Source organism: Melanostigma gelatinosum (genome assembly GCF_949748355.1).
Source record: "Melanostigma gelatinosum genome assembly, chromosome: 5".
Taxonomy (NCBI): Eukaryota; Metazoa; Chordata; class Actinopteri; order Perciformes; family Zoarcidae; genus Melanostigma; species Melanostigma gelatinosum.
In genome coordinates, this window is record NC_136638.1 from 28,366,728 (window position 1) to 28,390,976 (window position 24,249).

Sequence of the window (24,249 nt, forward strand, 5' to 3'; positions counted from 1 at the left end):
TCTCTAAACGGTAATTTATGTTGTTGTGAGGACAAATTGCTGCAGGAGGTGAACCATTAGCTAAACGGTGTTTCACACAGACGTGTTTTCACCTGCAGAAAAAATGAGAAAAATGTCCGGTGTCAATGAATTATGACGGCTGATTGAAAGCAAACCTCCCACTAAAGATTAATATCTACTTGTGTTCAAGTGGTTTGTTTTTCTGCACATGACACTTCATTTAAAATGTTATTACAGATTCATGAACATGATATTTGAGAACTCTGTAGATCAATAAAGAAGAAGCTCATAACAAACAGCACAGCGCCCTCCAGTGGTCGCTGGTTGTCATTCACATCAACGACACAAGAAAATCAAATCCTGTTTGTTTTTATTTATCTATATTATCTTTTTATCATTGATCAATGAACAAGGAAACAGCATTTTCATGTTACTGCTGGTTTACGTGCAGATAATTCAAAAAACGTGGGAAGGCAAGATTAAAAAGGGAAGATTAAGAAGAATAAACTAGATTAAAGTTGCAAATTTAAAAGAAAAAAACTCAAATCAGAATGTTGTTTTCTTCTGAATCAGCAGATTCACGGCGGTGTCCTGAAAGTCCAGATACTGATGATAACGTGCTGATTCGGACTATTTCCTAATTGATGAATATGATTTCAAAGCATAATTCGAATAAATCTTCCACTGCAGCTGAAAACATTTTTTCTGTAAATCTGTAATTTTATAATCTCAGAGAATAATCTGGTTTTTTTCAAGTTCAAGTTTGTGTGTTTTTCTCACAAAAGTACCACTTGAATCTCAGATAATTTGAAGTTTATTCCCTGAATATTACCCCGTTCCCCCATCGCTGTAACGTCTCATGATGTACGTGAACGGTCCCCGATGCGTCCTCATAGTTTAAGTCTTTTACCAACAAACGTGAATAACTTACTCGCCATTTAAAGAATTCTCTCGATCAGGATCCGAAGCTTTCGTATTTCTCATTGCAGGTTTATATTTCTTGGATTTCTGTGAATTTAGGATGCCAACGAAAAACAAACAACAATAATAAATACTTTTACTAATGCGATCAATCGATTTCCCCAGACGTCATCATTCTGTTCATGTCACACGAGAAAAGATTCATTGATCCATCGCTAGAAGTTTAACAGTCGAGCTGCTTGTGATGACGAGTAGGCGATATTTATACTTCATTGATACTGTTCGATATTTGATACATTTGATACTTCATATGTTTCATATTTGATACATTTGATACTTCATATGTTTCATATTTGATACATTTGATACTTCATAGGTTTGATATTTGATACTTCATAGGTTTGATATTTGATACTTCATAATTTGATATTAGATGGATGGATGTATATGTTGATTTAGTTTATCGAATAAACTAAACTGAAATCATCTTAAAACTTCAAATAAATTAGGTTTATTAAACACTTTATGATATTTGTTGTATTATTTCTATACTATTCTCATAACACTCTGTTTTTAATGCATCAGTGAATTGATCAAATCTAATCTCTGGTATTTCATGTCACATATTATTGCTATACTGTTCTTCCTATATGTGCCATACTGTCCTGTGTGTGTGCGTGTGTGTGTGTGTGTGTGTGTGTGTGTGTTGTCCTGTGAAATGTCTGTCAGGTTTGATTCAGGAGCTTCCAGCAGCAGCGAAGCAGCCAATCAGAGTGTGACAGACGAGTGCGAGTCCGACCATCTGTAGGTGGACTGATGCCGACAAGCGCGCGCGCGCACACGCACACACACGCACACACACACACACACACAATGGAGTGAACGATTGCTCGATTAGTTTCACGATGACGTCGATCAGCAGATCTTCTGATCTTCGATCTTCTTCAATGTGAATATTTTCTGGTTTCTTTCGTCCTCAACCGAACGTCTTTGAGAGAAACGGGTCTCAAAAGAAATCTACATTTCAAATCAAATCATTTACAGGATATTGCTCCTTTGTTTCTTTATAAAACATTTAATACGTCACTTATTTCTTTACAGGGTTTGTATGAAAGTAATAAAGTAGTTCATGAATATGAGATTTAGAGAGTTTACAGTTATTATCATTCCTCCTGTGCATTGTGGGGTTTGGGTTAAAGAAGTTTTACCGGTTACACTATTACATAATACAGAATATTCATTTTTCATACTTCCTCTGGTGTTTTGGAGAAACTAAAACGAACATAAACTCCGTCATACATACAGAGGCTCCTCCCCCTTCTGGGCGCCACTATAAACAAAGCTTAAAGCACCAAATGCCACTGAAAATAATGATACACATAATAACACAAAACTCATCCAACAAACGGAGAAGGTGAAACCAGCCGGATGTGTGTATTTAAATATTGAAAGCAGCAGATACTGAACATGATGTCATGCTCCCCCCCCCCTTTAGGTTCATTAACAAAAGATGAAAATACATGTCTTAGTTATAATCATTATTACTTCACAATTTACATTATTTTACATCAGCGCTGAGGTAAAAGCTTCATCATCACCGAGTGGGGAATTTAAGAATGAGCACAAAGCTGCAGCGAGGGAGAGCTGCTGCTGTCTATTTGTGGCGGAGGTGTTTCTGTACTTCCACCGCGGTGCGTCACCTCCAACTGAAGGTGACAATTGCACCCTGGGGGGGGGGGTTACCCTCTCTTTGTCTTCTTCTCTGGATCGTTCCCGAAAAATCCACAACTGCACCATCAGAGCTGCAGAGACACAAGCCACACACACACACACACACACACACACACACACACACACACACACACACACACACACACACACACACACACACACACACACACACACACACACACACACACACACACACACACACACACACACACACACACACACACACACACACACACACACACACACACACACACACACGCCATCGTGTTAAAAAAGTTACTCCGAAACACGCAAACGAGGAGAGAAGAAGAAGCGACGGTAAACACTGTGATCTCGCCTCCAGCTGAGTGATATGAACGACGGTAGAAATGTTTCAGTGTTTATCGATTTATTTATAGTTTCATTATTTAAGATGACTGAGAACAAACCAAACAAATGTCAATCAAGCTGAAGATGTTTGACAGTCATTTGTTGTGCAAAATAATAATTATGTGTCCAATAAACGTCCCTGAGGTGATCGACAACACCACCGTGATGTATTGATCATCTAATAACCGTACACGTGTTTTAACCCTCAGAACCCCCCAGCGGGACGGAAAAGCATGTTTTCTTTAAACAATCGCAAAAACAACACCGTTTATCACAACAAGAAGCTGCACAAAAACATATTTATCGTCAGATTGTTATCTTTACAACGGTCCTTGAACACATCATTTGTAACGATCACTTCCATCACAAAAAGCAGCCGAAACGAAGCTTAATTCAAATCTTGGTATTTCAACATTTTATTCTTCATGTTCTGATTCTGAATGTCTCCTCTAATGAAGCCTTCACTTTAACCAGATTGCGTAAAAGCATTAAACGGTGAGCTCCTCCTCCTGTGGACCCAGATGTTTGCTCTGAAGAATCCATTGTTTGTGTGCATCCTCCTGCAGAGGCAGTTTAAACCTCTGGGGCTCTGCAGGAGGATGTTTGTGTAATTCCTCTCTCTGCCAGAGGGGGAGACACACGCTCCGCTCTGCAGCTTTAAATACGATCCAACACAGGAAATAGAACAAGAAGCAAACAAGCCTTCAGTGTTTCTTTTGTAGACTCAGGTTTTTATAAATACTTAATATTGTACAAACACACGGTACCGCTCGTCTCTGTAACATAAAACTATGACATCACGTGGAACCTCAGCGCGCCCTCTGGAGGCCGACCGGCACACAACAGTCAGCCGACCTCTGAATATAAAAACTAAAGACAAGAGACTGGACCAGGACCAGGACCCCTGCAGGGTCACAGGTCCAGAGGAACTCAAAGGGACTTTTCAGTGACTCTGATGCTGTTTTGTGTCATTAAACGAGACAAATTCTGCATTTTAAAAAGGTAAAAATACTGATAAACGATATAAAACACGTTGCAGCTTTTCCTCAGGATGGAACTTTCTGCAACATTTAAATTCACAAGAAACTTATCGCTCATCAAAACACAATTATCAAAGAAGTGACTTTTAACTCTCTACTCAACAGGAAGTGAGCAGATAAGGACGTGAAATAATATTTTAAAGAGTTATGTCAAATGTACTTTAAACTCCCGACTTTAGATTTTGTCTTTAAAACTATATTTCAGATTTAATTTGACAGAATTGAAGGTATTAATCCAAATTATTATGTCTTTGAGAGTTCAACGGAAATCCTGCTGAGTAACTGAAATGAGAGAATAAAGTATGAATCTCGTGGTTGAGATCAGTTCAATTATAAAAAGAAAATAATACAAAAATAAACGTTTTTCACCAAAATATTTAACAAAAATACATTAAAATAATATTTCTCCCAAATAAATCTTTCAAATAAATACACCGAATCTCATCTGGTTTACAGTGAAAGCAGGAAATGATCTGTTGGTCAAATGGAGACGACACTCTGACAGAGACGTGAAGCTGTTACCTGTGATGGAGTGATGGGGTGATGGAGTGATGGGGTGATGGAGTGATGGGGTGATGGAGTGATGGGGTGATGGAGTGATGGAGTGATGGGGTGATGGGGTGATGGGGTGATGGAGTGATGGAGTGATGGGGTGATGGAGTGATGGAGTGATGGGGTGATGGAGTGATGGGGTGATGGGGTGATGGAGTGATGGGGTGATGGAGTGATGGAGTGATGGGGTGATGGAGTGATGGAGTTATGGGGTGATGGAGTGATGGAGTGATGGGGTGATGGGGTGATGGGGTGATGGAGTGATGGGGTGATGGAGTGATGGGGTGATGGAGTGATGGAGTGATGGGGTGATGGAGTGATGGAGTGATGGGGTGATGGAGTGATGGGGTGATGGAGTGATGGGGTGATGGAGTGATGGGGTGATGGGGTGATGGAGTGATGGGGTGATGGAGTGATGGGGTGATGGAGTGATGGGGTGATGGAGTGATGGGGTGATGGGGTGATGGGGTGATGGGGTGATGGAGTGATGGAGTGATGGGGTGATGGGGTGATGGAGTGATGGGGTGATGGAGTGATGGGGTGATGGAGTGATGGGGTGATGGGGTGATGGGGTGATGGAGTGATGGGGTGATGGGGTGATGGAGTGATGGGGTGATGGGGTGATGGAGTGATGGGGTGATGGAGTGATGGGGTGATGGAGTGATGGGGTGATGGAGTGATGGGGTGATGGAGTGATGGGGTGATGGAGTGATGGGGTGATGGAGTGATGGGGTGATGGAGTGATGGGGTGATGGAGTGATGGGGTGATGGAGTGATGGGGTGATGGAGTGATGGAGTGATGGGGTGATGGAGTGATGGGGTGATGGAGTGATGGGGTGATGGAGTGATGGGGTGATGGAGTGATGGGGTGATGGAGTGATGGAGTGATGGGGTGATGGAGTGATGGGGTGATGGAGTGATGGGGTGATGGAGTGATGGGGTGATGGGGTGATGGAGTGATGGGGTGATGGAGTGATGGGGTGATGGAGTGATGGAGTGATGGGGTGATGGAGTGATGGGGTGATGGAGTGATGGAGTGATGGGGTGATGGGGTGATGGAGTGATGGAGTGATGGGGTGATGGAGTGATGGGGTGATGGAGTGATGGGGTCTGGTGTGTTCAAAGAGCTGATGGATGAATCAAAGGTCCGCCTGACAGCAGAGTAAAGAGGTGAAGACGTTCTGAACAAAGCGTTCATTTGAAGAACATCTCTGCTGCTCTGGCTGGAGAAGAACTTCACACAAACACACGTCTGAACATCGCCGCCGTCTCTTTAACCTCCGATCAATGAAATCATCTGCTTGATGAACCCATGAGGATGATGATGATTAATCCTGCAGGCTATCGCTCTACCAGTGAAGCTTCAGCTCCTTCTCGAGGTGATGTTGGATTGAAATATATAAATAGTGTCTTCAGCTCAGCTCAGTTTACTTTGAAGAGAACAGGAAATACATTTGGGGACGTTTGGTCGTAATTAAGAAAATCCAGATTTCTCATTAATTATGAGAAAAAGTCTCATTTATTCCTGTTGTGATCAGTTCAAGAGACACATTCTGCAAAAAAACCCACAAAACATAAACTTGTTTCTTTCTTTGTCAGAATAAGCGTAGCGCCTCATGTGACCAGCAGGAAATGAACCGTGTTGAGATTCTTCCTCCGTTCGTCGTCACTTCTTCTCCAACGTGGATCAGAACAGAGAACACGAACCCTCTGACACGCATCTGAACATCTCGGCTCCTTCTGCACAATCACAGTTAAAAACAACAACAACAACAACGCCAGCAGGAACCAAAGTGCCCCGCCAAAATAAATGCCTTAAAACAGCCGAGCTCGTGTGTTTGAGTTCATCTTGGTTCAGTCTCGTCATCGGCAGGTTTTTAATCCACCGAAAAACCTTCAGCTGGCTTTAAAAAGACAAAGCAGCAGCTTCAAGAGCTGAGATGTTCCCGACGGTGGACGTCAGCTCCACTTGTGTCCTGGAGGAAACGAGTCAATGTTCGTACCATTGGTTTGTTTCACAGCCTCATTCGGTTTGTAGAAACACGACCAGCGTTAAACGGATCAAAGCCTCCAGGTGAGCGACCACGACTCCAGACCTGAAACCCGTTGGGGGTGTGTGTGTGTGTGTGTGTGTGTGCATGTGTGTGTGTGCGTCCTCTACGCCAGCAGACACCAGGGCGTGTGGTCCTGGTCACACTCCAGCTTGGTGTTGATGACGGTGCACGGAGCCCCGCTGATGGTCACTTCCTGTCTGGACTCCACCTGGTAACGGAGGTTAGTCAGACCCCCCTCCTGGTCCACCTTAAACTGCTCCTGCAGGGAGGAGGGAGGAAACAAGGGAAGGAGGGAAGGTGACAATGGAGGGTGTGTTGTGTTTAACAAGAGGAGCTTTCCATTGATTATTTATTGGTTGTTTCGTTGCTTTGTCACAGCGAAAGGAACTGTTCCTGAGTCTGAAGCTGCTAATTCCAACAAGACTTGTGTGTCAGTGAACGCAACACGAAGACCTCCTCTCCCGAGGACGTTTGGTGCAGCCGGACGGCGTCTTAGCCGCTCAAACAGCAGCTGTGATTGTGTATGATCCATGAAGAGAGTCCTCTCTGCAGGCTGCAGGAAGTGACCTGGATTTATTGTGATTGTGTGACTTGAGTGGTTCCTCAGTTTGCAGTTTCTGTCTAAGGTCAGCTTAGCTTAGCTTAGCTTAGCTTAGCGACAGTGACGGTCAAAGCTCCGGGTCTTTCCTGTAATAACTAGCGGAGCAGACAGAAGCTACTGGTCGCTACTTAGCTTAGCTTAGCTTAGCTTAGCACGTCTGTCTCTGGTTCACGAAACCTTTTCAAAGCATTTTGAATAAAAATGTGAGCAGAAAACCAGAATGAGGAGATGTGAGGTTTTCACCTGCAGAGGATCATTGAGTTCACTCACGTTCTCTGTGAAGAAGGAACTCTGGTGTTTACTGACGAGTCTTAGTCGAATCGAGTAAGAGCGCCGTAGCATCGACCACAGCTGTTGTATATTGATGAGATGTTTATAAAAGATATGGGCTGGGCTCAGAGGGACCTTCTGATTGGTTCCCTCTAACAGGTGAACTCTTGTACCTGTTTCTGGGCGGCGACCCTCTTCTGGTCTCTCTTTCTCCAGGCCGAGTCGTGGATGTGGAGGAAGGTTTTATATCCTGTCGTGATTCCACTCGGTCTGAAGAGCTGCAGAGACAATAAACACAGAAAGAATGTAAGACGTGGTCCGACATGGTCTAATGTGGTCTGACGTGGTCCGACGTGGTCTAACATGGTCTGACATGGTCTAACATGGTCCGACGTGGTCTAACATGGTCTGACATGGTCTGACGTGGTCCAACATGGTCCGACGTGGTCCGACATGGTCCGACGTGGTCCGACGTGGTCTAACATGGTCTGACATGGTCCGACGTGGTCCGACGTGGACCGACGTGGCCCGACGTGGTATGACGTGGTCTGACGCGATCTGACGCGGTCTGACGTGATCTGACGTGGTCTGACGCGGTCTGACGTGATCTGACGTGGCCTGACGTGGTATGACGTGGTCTGACGTGGTCTGACGTGATCTGACGTGGTCTGACGCGGTCTGACGTGGTCTGACGTGGTCTGACGTGATCTGACGTGGTCTGACGTGGTCTGATGTGGTCTGACGTGATCTGACGTGGTCTGACGTGGTCTGACGTGATCTGACGTGGTCTGACGTGGTCTGACGTGGCCTGACGTGATCTGACGTGATCTGACGTGGTCTGACGTGATCTGACGTGGTCTGACGTGGTCTGACGTGGTCTGACGTGGTCCAACATGTACCTGTAACTCAGCTTTCCTCAGTCTTCTGTAGAACTCGTCGTCCTCTCGGCCCCAACCCCAGAACCGGTTCGACATCCCGTTACACTGAAAAACAAAAACATGAAGCATTTTATTTCTCTGCTTCAGAGGAAATAAAGTGAAGATGTGACGAAGAAGAAGTCCTGAACTGAGGTTTCTGCTGAGTAGAGTCCAGCGGAAACGGGTGAAACAGCTCCACCTGGTGGACGGTTTGAATCATTACATCAACGTGATGTGAAACCACTGTCGGGTATTTTTAACTTCAGGAACTTCAACCACAAACCGGCACCTTCAAGATAAACGTCACTAAAAAGACTAAAGAGAGGCTTCGTGTTTCTGGGACTGATTATGGAACCGGAGCTCAAAGAACCACACTATGTCGATATATTGCAGAGCTCCATGTTACATAACATTTAGTTCAGTTCCTGCAATAGAACAGGACTAAAATAACCCCTTCAGTAACAGTCGTTTCATATTATCACTCTGTATGTTGTTTCCAGTGAAATATGAAGACACAGAGCAGACAGTCCCTCTGACCCCTCATGTTTAAAGAAACCACAGAAGAAGCCGCTCCGTACCGCGTGGTAGTGCTTCTTGGTGAGCAGCAGGATCCCCCCCACGTAGGTCTTGTAGTGGTACAGCGGGTGCAGCTCGGGCGAGGCCACGTGGAACGGACCCTCCACGGGGAACCCGTAGTCCAGCGCCTCGTTCAGGGGCAGCAGGTCCACGTCGTGCATCGCCAGGTAGTCCGTGTCGTTACCGCTCTCCAGGTAGCCCACGTTGATCAGGGACGCCCGGTTGAACCTGAACCCAAAGTCACAGTCTCAGTTGTGAGAGAGAGAGAGCTTCTTCTTCCTCCTCTTCCCCCTTCTCCTCCTCCCCCCCTCACCTGTAGTGATCCACCTGGTTGATGACGATGATCTTGTGTCTGATCTTCTTCTTGTTGAGGAACGTGTGCATAAAGGGAACAAACACCATCAGCTCGTCGAACCGTTCCCTGAAGGGGATGATGAGGGCCAGTCTGTGAGGACCCCAGGACGGGTCGTCCGCTAAAGACGCCCGATCGGCGGCGGGGGGGCAGGGCGGCTGCTGTTGTTGTTGTTGTTGTTGGGGGGGGCGTCGGTCTCCGTGCAGGGGGGTGGACATCTCACCGGAACAGCTGAGCTGAAGCCACAGCAGAGAGAAGAGCAGCAGCACCATGCACAGACCGAACAGCTTGTAGATCGTACATCTACCAGAGAGGAACCTGGAGACACACAGGAGGGAGGCGGAGCTTCAGGCAGCTGCTGAAACACTACAGAAATCTTTAAATACAGGAAACAACTACAACACTGACCAGGTCTGGATTTCAAAATAAGAGGTAAGATAAGATGTTAGATTATTGTGTGTATATATATATACACACACACACACACACACACACACACACACACACACACACACACACACACACACACACACACACACACACACACACACACACACACACACACACACACACACACACACACACACACACACACACACACAGAGGAGCTGGTGGAACATGTTCTCTGTAGGGCTGTGCCACATCCAATCAATCAGTCAGCAAACATCCCAGAATGATTTAATGCAAAAACATTAAGGTATCAAACACACATTACTGCTTTACAGTTAAATATTGAACCTTTATTCCAACATGAAAAAAAGCAGAAAATAACACTTTGATAAACACGTCAGGACATCTTATTATACTCTCAGTATAATATAATATATATATGATATAACATCATATATATCATATAATAATATTCACTATAATATAAAACACACACACATATATATATAATGATGTATTTATAACTATATATCATGTCTCAGCATGTCTTCATGTCTCTCACTCCCTAACTGTCCGTGCTGGATCCGTCCCCGTTGTTTTAAAAAGCTGAATAAGTGATTAGCATGACGTCATGCAGCTAGCTAACCTGTCTGGTGTTCAGCTGGTGGAGAAGCTTCATGTGCTGCTTCCCTTTCCCGCTAGTCTGCTGTCTGGTTGTGAGGTCAGGCTGATCTGATATCAGCTCTTTGGCCTGAAGGTTCTCCTCAAAGTTCTCCTCTCAAACGGGTCTTGGGGGAGGATCGCTTCCGGTTCAATCGATGATCCGGTAAACCGGAAATCGAGGAAATAACAAATAAGAGACTTATTCAAGAGACTTATTTGTTATTTAGACAACAAATAGTGCGATCTCTGAGGAGCCATGAGGAGGACCCACGAGAACAGACTTCCAGGAAGTGTTTTAACGGCCGACACGCCCCCTCATTGTTCATCTGTCATGTGATTGGACGCTGCAGCCGATCGGACTGATGAGATTTTGTTCAACATGTAAACAGTGAAGACGGATCACAGATTAAACTCTAGTTCATATTTGATTCGTTTTCTGATTCAACATCTGGTTTTAATAAATGTTCATTGTAGTCTGAACAACAAAAGGACCACAAACAACTTTCTGCATTTATTAGAAAGATTTGTGTTTTCATGATCTGAACTTTTATTATGGAAACAATTAAAGTCAGAGAGAGCTGGAGAGACTAAACCCGTTATATCTATCTATCTATCTATCTATCTATCTATCTATATATTAAATCAAACTAACCATTTAATTTAAATAAAACCAGTTCCTGGATTAACGTCCTCATACATGCAGTAATAAGTGACATTTTTGCATTTTTATTTTATGTGTATTCAGATTGCATCATTGTTTAGTTTTCATTTTAGTATTCATGAAGACGTCTGATCTAACGGGGTGTAATCCTGTTAGTGAGGAGTCGTTTGTGTCTCTATTGTGATTTTGAATAAATATTTTACATCAGAATAAAACGGTCTGCTTCACGACACAATGGAGCGTTGAGCCGGTAAAGAGACAGATATGTTTAATATATGTGTAATAAAACGCAGATCGGCAGAGATCTTTTCCAGACGTGGTTTGTGTGTGAGTAGTTGCAGAATTGCGGCAGTGTATGGTTGATTGCGTGCAGCGTAATGTCTCAGGGAGACATCAATTATTGTTTCAATGTATGTTTTAAATCTCCTTTACTTTTTACTACTGAATTTTATTTCTTACACTGTTTCTTTAATTGTTTTTAAATGTCCTTTTCTTTTGCCTTATGTTTTGATGCTTTTAATGGTTTTATGTGAAGCACTTTGAATTACCTTGTTGTTGAAATGTGCTATACAAATAAACTTGCCTTGCCTTGCCTAATAAACATCTATGAAACTTCAACTACAGCTGCAGCGTATTTAAATATACACTTAGTGACACAAACCAGGTTGAATGACGCGTTCATGGCACATGGAGAAAAAACGGGAAAACCATTCTGTTACTCCGACTTAAGCGTGTTTATTCCAAGATGGAATTTTATTGTACTATATCTCAGAGGTACATATTGTACTTTCTACTGTACTACATCTCAGAGGTACATATTGTACTTTCTACTGTACTACATCTCAGAGGTACATATTGTACTTTCTACTGCACTACATCTCAGAGGTACATATACTTTCTACTGTACTACATCTCAGAGGTACATATACTGTTACTGGTTTACTGGTGTAACAGTATGTAGTCATATCGAGTCATCAGTATTAAACAGTAACTTTAAGTACAAATAGTGATACTAAAGTGGAGAAATATTCTTGAAGTAAAAGTCCTGCATTCAAACACGTATTCAAGTAAAAGTATAAAAAACATTGGCATCAAAATATTCCAAGTACCAAAAGTGAAAGTACTCATGATGCAGAATGTCCCACTCATATATATATATATATATATATATATATATATATATATATATATATATATATATATATATATATATATATATATATATATATATATATATATATATATTCATAAATTAAGTACATTGATTTATAATTCTACTTTTAGTGAAGTATATTCACAGTGTGTGTTTTCTTTTTCAATATTTTATACATAAGATAATACTTCTTCCACCTCTGGGGCTATGACTGTGAATTAACAAGAATACAGTGAACATGATGTACTTCTAAGGTTGAATAAAATACCAATACATGAAATAATAAATAACTGAACATCCATCTTACCTTCTCTCCTCTTTGAAGTAGAGGACGGGTTTTCTTCTCGACGAGTACATCATCTTTAAAACATCACTTATGTCCAGTTTGATTACAAAAAACAACAACAGAGACTCAAACTTCTCAAAACAGAAGTTTCTCTCAGATTCTTCTTCTTCTTTTGTGTGACTGACACGAAGCTAACTCCACACAAACCCTCCCGGCACTCTTCTTCCACGGCCTGTCAACATTTGCTTCATTAAGAGTCAAACTTATTCAGTAATAATCCATATTTTGCAACCGGTTGGTCCTGTTAGCATTACATGGCTAACAGTTAGCTGCTAACATAGCTAACAGTAAAACTGTATACGTAGCATGTAGCGGTGCACACACCGCGACGCTCCGGGTTCAACTTCCGGTTTATCTGTTACCGGGTGTCCGTTAACGTTTGAATTCAGCGGGGAAATATTCAATTAACACAATAACAAAAAGCCCGACCGGAGGAATATTTAACGGTAATTTCACGATGGAAAGATTGCGATTGGATTGTTGTCCGACCTGTTGAGGAGTCCGAATGGAAACAGTGCCGGCTGCTACTCAACAAGGTTCCTTCTTCTCGCTTAATCTCCGTTCCTACTTCCGACAACCCAATAAAACATGGTTTCAGTTTCTTCTTCTTAAAACAAGTATTATGCTTTCCAATAACATAGAGAGAACTGTTAAAACCAGCTTGACTATTCCTTAGTCTTGTTATAATCTTGTTTCCTTCCACTAGATCCTCCCAACAAATGGTTTATTTAAAATATATAGATTTCCTTTTAGTCCCTTTATTCCATTTGTTCTGCCACATCCTTTTCATTTGTGCCATAATCACCACTTCTGACTTACCCATATTTACATTAATGTTATTTCTTCCACTCTTCAAAGCCATCAACTCAAACGTGGGACCCACAACAAATAAACACACATCCTCATTAGATGAATTCTGAATATTGATTGAAGTATTTTATCAAATAAATTCTCTCTACTGCTGGAGTCAAACTCATTAATAGCAAAGGTTCCACCATTAAAGGAACATTACACCAGTAAAGGAAACTGTGTACTGTGTAAAGTACTCAGATGTTTTACTCTGAGTACTTTTACTCAAGTACTTAAGTTGACTTTGGAGGTACTTGTACTTTCCTTATTTCTACTTTCCACGATATCACAGAGGAATATATTGTAATTTTTCCTGCACTACATTTGTTGGATAACTTACTTTACATATTCAGATGTTTAAAACTAAATAGAATCAACCAATAAATGATGAAGTATTACTCTATATTAAACTAGCAGCAGTAAATAAAGTGAATACAACGAGCTCCATCTTTACCTGCTGCAACATTAAAGTGATAAAGTCATTATATCAAGAATTATAATATAATATATATATTCTTCTGAATAATGAGTACTTTCATTTTTGGTACTCCAAGTATATTTTGATGCTAATACTTGTGTACTTTTACCTGGTAAAATGCTGTGGTAATAATACCTTTACTTTAGTAAAAGATCAGAGTACTCAGAGTAAACTACTGTCTCCAGTTTCCAGAATGAATCTTTTAAAAAGCAAGTTTTATTTTAGGAGTCATAATTATCATAGTTTAAACTTTATTACATTATTTTGCAGTCTCATTTCTTTGCTTTCTATATTTTATACTTATAATACAACGTACAGCCAATAAAAAACCTCCTTAAGTGACTTTTACAAACTGTTTCAGTGGAAAATATTACAAGAATAAAAGAAATCAGTCCTTCAAACCAAATGTGACAAACTTTATTCTGAGTGCAATGAGACAGAATCTCTCCAAAACTAAAAGATTGAATCAAAGCTCCTCCTCCAGCCTAAAAACAAAATTCAAATTCTAACCCGAAACATTTCTCAAATATTCCAGTAAACACAAAACCACCAGAGAAGAAATGAAAAGGAACCACATGTTTAGAGGTGAAGAAGGAAATTACGGACTGAGGAGGAATTATCAAAAGCTTCTTTTAAATCAGACAGCTGAGGAACGTTTCTAAATGTTCAGTTGAACTTCAGGAGGATTTGAAACCTTTTAGCTGCTCGTGTCACGTTGAAGATGAATATTCAGATTCATGACTTTGGGGGTTTAGATCTAAACTTTAACAGCTGAAGTTGTTTTGTACCTGAATAAGAGAATAATCTGGAGGTACGAGAGCTTCATGAACGAGCCGGTTTGCATCTCAACCACATCTGAAGAACCGCGGTTTGTTTTAGTCGCCTTTAAAACGATCCAACACCAGAAGATTGTAAATATTCCCTCTGATGAACATGAAGGTACATTCAGTTTGGACACACAGTGAAGAACAGAAAACAGAAGTCTCGTTTTGTTGGATTTCACTGAAATAAAAAGAAGAATCAACACAAACGTCATCTGAAAGCTGAGTCGTCACAGAACTCCACCTCATCAATAAACACATCTGTTGTGCATTAACAGGACATGTTATACGCTGTATGTGCTCAGAGCTACGTGTTTTTAAACCAGAGTCCAGCGTTACAGTAAAAGTAGTGTAATGTATTAGAAGTGTGGTTGTTTGAGGTACTTCTCAGTGTACTACTACAGTACAAACAGACAGGAGTACCAGCATGGGAGTAAAGTAATGTACTGCTGTGGATGTATTTTAGACAACTAAAACAATGATATGTACTATATTTAGAAGACTTTCACCTCTTTCCTCTGCTGTCAGACAGACTTACGTTATCTATTCTCTCTTTAAACACACCAGACTCCATAAAGCACTGATTCTACCTCTCAGAACACACCAGACTCCATAAAGCACTGATTCTACCTCTCAGAACACACCAGTTGCTGCTCTACTGCTGCCTGCATCTGTTGGTGTTTGTGTTGATGAGAGACTTTAGTGAACAAACTAACAGATGGAGGCAGCAGTAGAGCAGCAACTCATGAGTGCTTGGAGCTAAATCACTGTTTTATGAATGGAGTCTGGCGTGTTTAAAGAGAGAATAGATAAGAGAAAGTCTGTCTGACTGCAGAGTAAAGAGGTGAAAGCGTTCATTTAAACAGATACAGATTCTTTGAGGAGTCTGACATACGTCCACAGCAGAACATCACTTTACTCCTCTGACTGGAGCAGAACTTCATGCAAACACCTCTAAACATCACTGCTGTCTCTTTAAAGTCTGAAACTGAAGATGTTTAGTTGTTGAGTGGAGCTTGTTGACCATCGTTGGTGTTGAAGCGAGAGACGACAACAACAACGCCGTAACATCCTCGATGTCAATATTTGACTTTTGTTTGCAGAATCTCCACATTTAAGAAAATGTTTCACAAACTTAGTTTACACACATGAATCCAGATTATAATTTCTGCATTTTTGTTAAACGTCATCCAGAACACGCTGAACGACATCTCTAGTGGCCAGTAACACATCATGACCTCATCAGTGAGGGAGGAGGCGGAGGAAGACGAAGTCATTTCAAACTAAAATAAACCACAGAAACACACGACTATCGGCCTGGTGGACGCGGACAGAAAGCAGAATGCTGTAATAAATACAGTTGTCACATTTCCCCCCCCGACAGTCTGACGGTCTGCTGCAGAGGTGACGAGCTCGTTACAAACAAACAGAACATCGACAGTAAAACAAAGATGGCGTTTTCAGGCCGAACCTCTCAGCTGCTTCTCTCTCCGTCTCCTCTGCAGTTTATCCTCCGACAGCAGCAGCGACCGCCGCCAATCAGCAGAGACCACACACACACACACACACACACACACTCTCAGACAGACACACACACACGCTCTAAGACACACACACACTCTCTCAGACACACACACCCGCTCTACACCAGCTTCTTGGCCTCGAAGAAGCTCTTGAGGTGTCTCATCTGCCAGATGCCGATGGCCACCAGGATGAGGGTCTGGACGATGGACCACCAGAGGACCCGCTGGTTGGTGCTCTCGCTGGTCAGACGGAAACGCTCCTCGCGGTACTGAGAGGACAGACGGACAGACAGACACGTCACATGACCGCCAGCACGGACGAAAGAAACCAAACGTTTTTTCACAAAACAACATTCACAAATTAGTTTTCTTAACAAACTCAGTGTGTCGACAAAATATTCTTAATCCAAATATATTTGAGGAATAAAAAGCTTGTTGTGACCTGTTGCATTGTGGGAAAGTGTTAGTTCGGTGTTCCTACAGTTTGAAATGTTCCTGACTTTTTACAATGATAATTAGTTTTAGAGGAGGACAAAATGTTCCCTCAGTCTCCAGCGGGAGGACGGCGTCTGTTCAGAATAAACAAAGAGAAACCACATGAATGTGTGTGAATGCCGTTTAAACCCAGAGACACTGACCCTCTGGTAGTTCTGCTCCTTCTGGATCTGGTCCACCTGCTCCACCAGCTGTCTCACTCTCAGCTGCAGCTCCGTCAGCTTGTCTTTGGCAGCGATCTCAGCGTAGTTGTTGGCGTGTTCTCCCACCTGGATGTCCAGGTGAACCCTCTGAGACACAGGAAGAAGAAGAAGAACTATGTCAGCAGTGAGAGATGCAAGTGTTTCTAGTCTCTGATCATGTTTCATTGTAAACAACCAATCAGTGCTTAAAGCAACAGGAGAGCTAGTAACGTTAGCAGCACCGCTAACGGCTAACCAACAGGAGGAGTAGCTAGTAACGTTAGCAGCACCGCTAACGGCTAACCAACAGGAGGAGAGCTAGTAACGTTAGCAGCACCGCTAACGGCCAACTAACAGCAGGAGAGCTAGTAACGTTAGCAGCACCGCTAACGCCCAACTAACAGCAGGAGAGCTAGTAACGTTAGCAGCACCGCTAACGGCCAACCAACAGGTGTAGCTAGTAACGTTAGCAGCACCGCTAACCAACAGGAGGAGAGCTAGTAATGTTAGCAGCACCGCTAACGGCTAACCAACAGCAGGAGAGCTAGTAACGTTAGCAGCACCGCTAATGGCTAACCAACAGGAGAGGAAGTGGAGGAGAACAGCGTGAGAGGAAGTGGAGGAGAACAGCGTGAGAGGAAGTGGAGGAGAACAGCGTGAGAGGAAGTGGAGGAGAACCTACCAGCATGCCTCCGGCGAACAGGGCGAACTTGGAGGAGTTGGAGTGCAGACAGATCTGATGCTCTCCAGGTGTGTGAGACGTGAAGGTGAACCTCCCCTCTGAGCCATATTGTCGAGACAGGATCACCTGCAGGAGACACAGACAGGTAAACACTGATGGACTATGAGGTCATGATGAGGATGAGGATGAAGATGTTTGTTCACCTTGTCATCAGGATCTTTGACTTCCACAAACATCCCCAGACCCTGAGTGGCCGGCATGTACTCTTCTCTCTGTTTATCGTACAGCTGAGTACGGTAGTTACCTGCAGGGAGTGAGGAAGGAGGGAAGGAAAGGAAGGGAGGGAAGGAGGTGTGTTGTGGTTAGATTTCTGTATTCTCAGGAGTACTCATGAGTTATAAATCCTCTTAATAGATCTTTTCTGAGCACTGCTCTGCCTTTAATGCTGCATTTATTCCATACATTTTAGGAAATATTCTCATTTAATTCATACTTTTCTTGCATTTATATTTAACACACTTAACAGATTTTACTTCTCCACTTACAATGTGGTTTCATGTCGTAAGAGACTGATGCACTTCTTTCTTTGTTTATTATTTTTGTTTTGTGATATACTTGTATTCTCTGCATATATTGTGTTATACATCGTAGCATTGTGGACACTCCTTTATTTATATTATTCTTATACATCTTCATGCTTATATATAAGTACAACTGTGACGTACACGTTCATTCTGACAGAGTTCTTCTGATTCAACAGGTCGTGTTGTATTTGCACAGGTGAACTGTGAGAGGGAAGGAGTACTATCACCAGAGTACACAATGAAGTATGTTTACTCAACCACTGTACCTGCAAGGTTTGAGGTGCTTGTACTTCCTTGCTCTACTCCATCTCAGTAGGTACATATTGTACTTTTTACTGTACTACATACCAATACAGCTGCTTTATTTGAGATGTAACGCCATAGTTTGTTACCAGCTACTCTGAGTGAGTGTGTGTGCGTCTTCATAAAGCTATAACGTTCAACACATCAGCAGTACAGATCCGTCTTGTGAGTGTGTGTGTGTGTGTGAGTGTGTGTGTGTGTGAGTGTGTAGGTGTGTGTGTCTTCACAAAGCTATGACGTCAATCAACATGTGTGTTTGTGGACACGAACGACAACTTGAGCTCAGTTAGCCGATTAGCTAACTAGCTCAAGTTGGTGAGCTAGCTCGTTAGCATTAGCATCAGGTAGACTTCTTCTCTCTGAACACTCACCGATAATCATTGTCTCGTCCGGGATCTCCTCTATGAAACATTTCTTCTCGGTCTCTCCGATGTGAAAGTACAACGAGGACACGACGCTGTAGAAAACGTTCAGCAGCAAAACCGACAACACACACGATCGCATCCTGACAGACACCATCTTCCTTCCTGCCGGGAGAGCGCAGAGATCCGACTGAGCATGCGCGGACACAGCAATGCCACGTAAACCCTCGCTCGACTCTGGCCAATCAGCGCGACGTTTAGAGGATGCTGGGTGTTGTAGTTCTTAACGATTTACTAGTAAATTCAAGTTATTTGAGCTTCCTGGGGGCTGTTTGTACTTTTTTAAAATATACTACATTCACTTTACTATTACTACACTTGACTGTGTCTAAACGTGGTATGAATGTATTCTCAATACTGCACTTTGTTTTCTAGTATTTGGTCCTAGTTAATTCGTAAATGAATAAAAACGTAACGTTAAATTGTTCCCAATGCTTGGCATCAATGTTCACACATATTTACGTTTTACTGATTTAACCGGTAATTACAAATCTATCCACCCATCCATCTATCTATCAGTATCACATACAGCTACTAGGGGGCAGCAAACTAAACCCGCCCCGGTTGAAACCACCACCGAAGAAGAAGCACTTCCTTCCAAGCTGTTTCCATGACAATCAAACATGGCGCCGGGTAAGTCACTCACTCGTTGTCTAATAAAGGTTTAGACGTAACCAATACTAACAACAAGTTATATTTTAATTTATTTACCGATGTAACAGTAAACCGGATAACCGAAACATCAGAGAAGAGAACTTCCTGTTGTGTGTTCCGAATCTACTGGAGTTAGCCGATGTTAGCTTCGTTAGGTAGCGTTACCAGTCCTCGGTAATAACTTACCCGGATGTTAACCGGATGTAACAAACAGCCTACGGTAATAATTACCAGTAGAGGAAGAACTGCTGCGATACTTTTGAAAAATACTCCGTTACAAAATAAAAGTCCTGTCTTCAAAATGTTACTTAAGTTCAAGTATGCAAGTACAGAAACATGTGAAAATATCCATTATGCTGAATGCATCATAACACAGTATTAGCTATATTATTATAGATTATTAACTTAACTATTGTTTTCCAAATATATACTTTGATATAAAATATGTTTTCTTCACCTCTGCATGACATTATTAGGTTACTTGTTTAATCTTCGCTTTTGTAAATAAATACAAATTCAAAAATATTTAGGAATTTGGAACATTTGGTTAAATATCGCCTTATATATTGATGCATTTTGATCAATTGTTTCTAATTTATTTTCTCTTCATCTCTGCAGGAAGCCAACCAATCGTATCCTTCACATGAAGCTGATGCGCGTGCACACACACACACACACACCTGCTCTGTGTGTGTGTGTGTGTGAGTGTGAGAGACAATGTGTGTGTCTGTGTGTATGTGTGTCTCATGTCCCTCTGTTGTCCTTGACTCGTCTTCCTGAGCTGTCGTCCACTCCTCTTCAGGTCCTCTTCTACCTGAACAGCTGGTACTTTGCTGCCTTCTATGTGGCAGAGATCCTGATGTTCATCTACAAAGGTCTGCGAGAGAGAGACGCTGTTTTATACATTAAAATATATAATATACATATATATATATACAATTATATATTCATATTACTTTCCACTGTCACTGAGGTAAACCATCATCAAACAGCTCTGTGATACAGCAGCAATGTTTCCTCAGCATGCAGCAGAACATCACACACATTGAGGTGGAACACTGATGAAACTCTATATAATAGAATGTATGAGTTCATGTTGTACTGGTTGTGTGTGTCACAAGAAGAGGAGTGTTCCTCCTGGTTCCACTACACCGGTGTGATGATGCAGATTGTTACTAAACAACTGAAACCCATTAAAACCAGTTGAAGTTGAGTTTTTACCTTAAATCAGTAAAATGTGAACATTGATGACAAGCATGAGGAACAATTTCAGTTTTTATTCATTAAAGATCAACAAGGACCACAAAGTGCATACGAGGTACTGAGAATACATGAATACAACGTTTAGACACAGTCTAGTGTAGTAACAGTAAAGTGAGTACAGTATATATGTATATATATATATACATACATACAATATGAAGTACAAACAGCCCTCAGGAAACTCAAAGAACTTGATTAAAAAGAAAACATCTCAAGACGTCGCCACAGGGTTCAAATGATTTAACATTTCATTCATTTAAAATCCTCTTTTCTTCTTCTGTGTGTTATTGAGCTGGAAGTCAGAGGTTCTTCACTGTCCTCCTTAAAGCTGATGGATGAACTCTTCTTCTCTTGTAGGGGTTCTACTGCCCTACCCGTCAGACAACCTGGTTCTGGACGTGGTTCTGCTGCTTCTCTTCCTCGGTCTGGAGACGCTGCGGATCTTCTACGGTGAGCAGCGGGATCATTTCGGTGGATCGCACCGGATGCATCGGGTCATACCGTAGCAAAGTTACACTCTATAATCTTTGTTTTAACTGGAGGTTACACCTACAGGAGACCTCACACATAACTGGAGCTGTCACACACAGACGATTCATCTTTGATTGTGGTTTTACTTTACGAACATGCACTTCAGATATTTGCTCTTTGTGCGTAGACGTCCCTGCAGCTTTATTTATTTGATACGACCAAATAGAGCTAAAATATATATCGATATTTAGATCGACTCAAATCTGTCCAACAACCATCTGCTCAGACGTAGAAACTTGTATGTGTATTGTGGGCTCTGGTGGTCTGAGGTCTCAGCAGGTCCAGCTGGTCTGGGTGTATTGTGGGCTCTGGTGGTCTGAGGTCTCAGCAGGTCCAGCTGGTCTGGGTGTATTGTGGGCTCTGGTGGTCTGAGGTCTCAGCAGGTCCAGCTGGTCTGGGTGTATTGTGGGCTCTGGTGGTCTGAGGTCTCAGCAGGTCCAGCTGGTCTGGGTGTATTGTGGGCTCTGGTGGTCTGAGGTCTCAGCAGGTCCAGCTGGTCTGGGTGTATTGTGGGCTCTGGTGGTCTGAGGTCTCAGCAGGTCCAGCTGGTCTGGGTGTATTGTGGGCTCTGGTGGTCTGAGGTCTCAGCAGGTCCAGCTGGTCTGGGTGTATTGTGGGCTCTGGTGGTCTGAGGTCTCAGCAGGTCCAGCTGGTCTGGGTGTATTGTGGGCTCTGGTGGTCTGAGGTCTCAGCAGGTCCAGCTGGTCTGGGTGTATTGTGGGCTCTGGTGGTCTGAGGTCTCAGCAGGTCCAGCTGGTCTGGGTGTATTGTGGGCTCTGGTGGTCTGAGGTCTCAGCAGGTCCAGCTGGTCTGGGTGTATTGTGGGCTCTGGTGGTCTGAGGTCTCAGCAGGTCCAGCTGGTCTGGGTGTATTGTGGGCTCTGGTGGTCTGAGGTCTCAGCAGGTCCAGCTGGTCTGGGTGTATTGTGGGCTCTGGTGGTCTGAGGTCTCAGCAGGTCCAGCTGGTCTGGGTGTATTGTGGGCTCTGGTGGTCTGAGGTCTCAGCAGGTCCAGCTGGTCTGGGTGTATTGTGGGCTCTGGTGGTCTGAGGTCTCAGCAGGTCCAGCTGGCCTGGGTGTATTGTGGGCTCTGGTGGTCTGAGGTCTCAGCAGGTCCAGCTGGTCTGGGTGTATTGTGGGCTCTGGTGGTCTGAGGTCTCAGCAGGTCCAGCTGGTCTGGGTGTATTGTGGGCTCTGGTGGTCTGAGGTCTCAGCAGGTCCAGCTGGTCTGGGTGTATTGTGGGCCCTCTCACTGACCTGGTGCTGTCCTCCAGGCTGGAAGGGGAACCTGTGCGAGCGCTCGTTGGCCTCGTGCGCGTCGCTCTTCGTGCTGGTCCCGTGTGCCGCGCTGGCCGTTTACTTCCTGCTGCTGCAGACCTTCGTCCTGCGGCTGGAGTTCATCCTCAGCGCCGTGCTGCTCGTCTTCTACGGCCTGGAGCTGCTGCTGGGACTCCTCTCCCTATCCACCTTCTCCAGGTGAGTCCTGCAGGGTCCTGCAGGGTCCCGGTCATCTGATGCGTGTGTGGGGGGGTTCTCAGTTCAATACAAATCTTTTATTGAGGCTGGAAATATTCAAGTTCATACTTAATACTTAAATTGTCCCTTTCTTATGTGTTTCCTTGAAGGTCCAAAGTGGACTGAAGAAGAAGTTTGACTTCATCTGAAGCACAGAGCAGCACATCTTCACATGCCACGCTGTAAATAACACGTGGTTTCTATTTTCACATGAACATGTAAATCTGTTGCTTTTATACCAACTGTTTGTACAAATGTAATGATGATAGTTATGTAAATAAGACTCTTTCTTAATGGGTCATTTATTATTAACTCGCATGCAGAGATGAGCTGAAAGTCAGGTCTTAAAAATCTATTAAGAAGTCTGAAATGTAATGTTTCTCTGTGAGTGCAGGCGAGGCGAGGAGGAGACGTTCTGAATAAAACATCTTTCCCTCGTTATATTTGGTCACATAGAAAGTAATCATGAAAAACTGGATTACTTTAATATTTAAAGACACAAACATGATTATAAAAGAGAGCTTTCAGAATCAACTGAAAACATGAGAGAAACAAACTGATTTAAACTGGTGTTGATTCTTCAAGAAGAAGAAGAACAGGAGGAGGACAAGAGGGGGACAAGTTACCATTTGGACTTCCAGCTGATGACGACCACCATGTAGAGCGTGCAGATAAGAACCCAGCGGGCCTCCAGCACACAGGGGGCGCTGTGAGGAGTCGGACTGAAGACAGATCTGATGTTCTCCGGGTCTCCGTGACGTGAACGTGAAGCGTCCCGCTGAGCCCTGAGAACCAGACAGAACCAGCTGGAGGGAACAAACAGACAACGACCACGTTCACGTGCTCTGATTCCACTGATCGTCAGAATATGATACGTAGTAAACATCATATTCTGGTTGTATATTGTGAATGAGTTCTTATTGAAAATAACACTTTGATAAACACGTCAGGACATCCTATTGTAGTCTCAGTATAATATCATATATATCATATAATAATATTCACTATAATATGAAACACACACACATATATATATAATGATGTATTTATAACTATATATCATGTCTCAGCATGTCTTCATGTCTCTCACTCCCTAACTGTCCGTGCTGGATCCGTCCCCGTTGTTTTAAAAAGCTGAATAAATTATTAGCATGACGTCATGCAGCTAGCTAACCTGTCAGGTGTTCAGCTGGTGGAGAAGCTTCATGTGCTGCTTCCCTTTCCCGCTAGTCTGCTGTCTGGTTGTGAGGTCAGGCTGATCTGATATCAGCTCTTTGGCCTGAAGGTTCTCTTCAAAGTTCTCCTCTCAAACGGGTCTTGGGGGAGGATCGCGAGGATCGCTTCCGGTTTCAA

The 24,249-nt window shown here is 43.0% G+C and overlaps 3 protein-coding genes across 7 annotated transcripts; 1 reads left to right on the plus strand and 2 right to left on the minus strand.

The window, feature by feature from the left end:
• Positions 1 to 2,033: 2,033 nt before the first annotated feature.
• On the minus strand, positions 2,034 to 24,150 carry b4galt7 (xylosylprotein beta 1,4-galactosyltransferase, polypeptide 7 (galactosyltransferase I)). 5 transcript variants are annotated; one of them, XM_079268237.1, is made up of 6 exons: positions 12,558 to 13,076; positions 9,345 to 9,701; positions 9,034 to 9,259; positions 8,438 to 8,521; positions 7,712 to 7,816; positions 2,034 to 2,723 (listed from the first exon to the last, which is right to left on the minus strand). In XM_079268237.1, exons 1-6 carry the CDS (start codon positions 12,608 to 12,610, stop codon positions 2,718 to 2,720), a joined length of 831 nt encoding a protein of 276 aa, XP_079124363.1. In that variant the 5' UTR covers positions 12,611 to 13,076; the 3' UTR covers positions 2,034 to 2,717. The 5 variants fall into 5 exon arrangements, with proteins under 5 accessions (XP_079124363.1, XP_079124362.1, XP_079124360.1 ...); XM_079268236.1 differs by lacking the exons at positions 2,034 to 2,723; positions 12,558 to 13,076 and adding exons at positions 5,605 to 6,926; positions 24,071 to 24,150; XM_079268234.1 differs by lacking the exon at positions 2,034 to 2,723 and adding an exon at positions 5,605 to 6,920.
• On the minus strand, positions 14,325 to 19,074 carry tmed9 (transmembrane p24 trafficking protein 9). The gene is made up of 5 exons (XM_079268426.1): positions 18,885 to 19,074; positions 17,830 to 17,930; positions 17,627 to 17,752; positions 16,906 to 17,052; positions 14,325 to 16,536 (listed from the first exon to the last, which is right to left on the minus strand). Exons 1-5 carry the CDS (start codon positions 19,030 to 19,032, stop codon positions 16,387 to 16,389), a joined length of 672 nt encoding a protein of 223 aa, XP_079124552.1. The 5' UTR covers positions 19,033 to 19,074; the 3' UTR covers positions 14,325 to 16,386.
• Positions 19,557 to 23,337, plus strand: tmem216 (transmembrane protein 216). Its single transcript, XM_079268929.1, has 6 exons — positions 19,557 to 19,568; positions 20,208 to 20,221; positions 20,371 to 20,464; positions 21,210 to 21,302; positions 22,656 to 22,857; positions 23,007 to 23,337. Exons 1-6 carry the CDS (start codon positions 19,559 to 19,561, stop codon positions 23,020 to 23,022), a joined length of 429 nt encoding a protein of 142 aa, XP_079125055.1. The 5' UTR covers positions 19,557 to 19,558; the 3' UTR covers positions 23,023 to 23,337.
• Positions 24,151 to 24,249: the final 99 nt, after the last annotated feature.

Bases quoted from the DNA above. Each gene is read 5' to 3' on its own strand.
- b4galt7 (XM_079268233.1), bottom strand. From the start codon at position 12,610: ATGATGTACTCGTCGAGAAGAAAACCCGTCCTCTACTTCAAAGAGGAG. The intron at 9,260-9,344 runs GTGAGGGGGGGA...CTTTGGGTTCAG, and splicing joins AACCAGGTGGATCACTACAG to GTTCAACCGGGCGTCCCTGA. The intron at 8,522-9,033 runs GTACGGAGCGGC...TTTGTTTTTCAG, and splicing joins CCAAGAAGCACTACCACGCG to TGTAACGGGATGTCGAACCG.
- tmed9 (XM_079268426.1), bottom strand. From the start codon at position 19,032: ATGGTGTCTGTCAGGATGCGATCGTGTGTGTTGTCGGTTTTGCTGCTG. The intron at 17,931-18,884 runs GTGAGTGTTCAG...CACTCCCTGCAG, and splicing joins GGACGAGACAATGATTATCG to GTAACTACCGTACTCAGCTG. The intron at 17,053-17,626 runs GTAGGTTCTCCT...CCTGTGTCTCAG, and splicing joins TGTTCGCCGGAGGCATGCTG to AGGGTTCACCTGGACATCCA.
- tmem216 (XM_079268929.1), top strand. The intron at 20,465-21,209 runs GTCTGCGAGAGA...CTTCTCTTGTAG, and splicing joins CCTGATGTTCATCTACAAAG to GGGTTCTACTGCCCTACCCG. The intron at 21,303-22,655 runs GTGAGCAGCGGG...GCTGTCCTCCAG, and splicing joins GACGCTGCGGATCTTCTACG to GCTGGAAGGGGAACCTGTGC.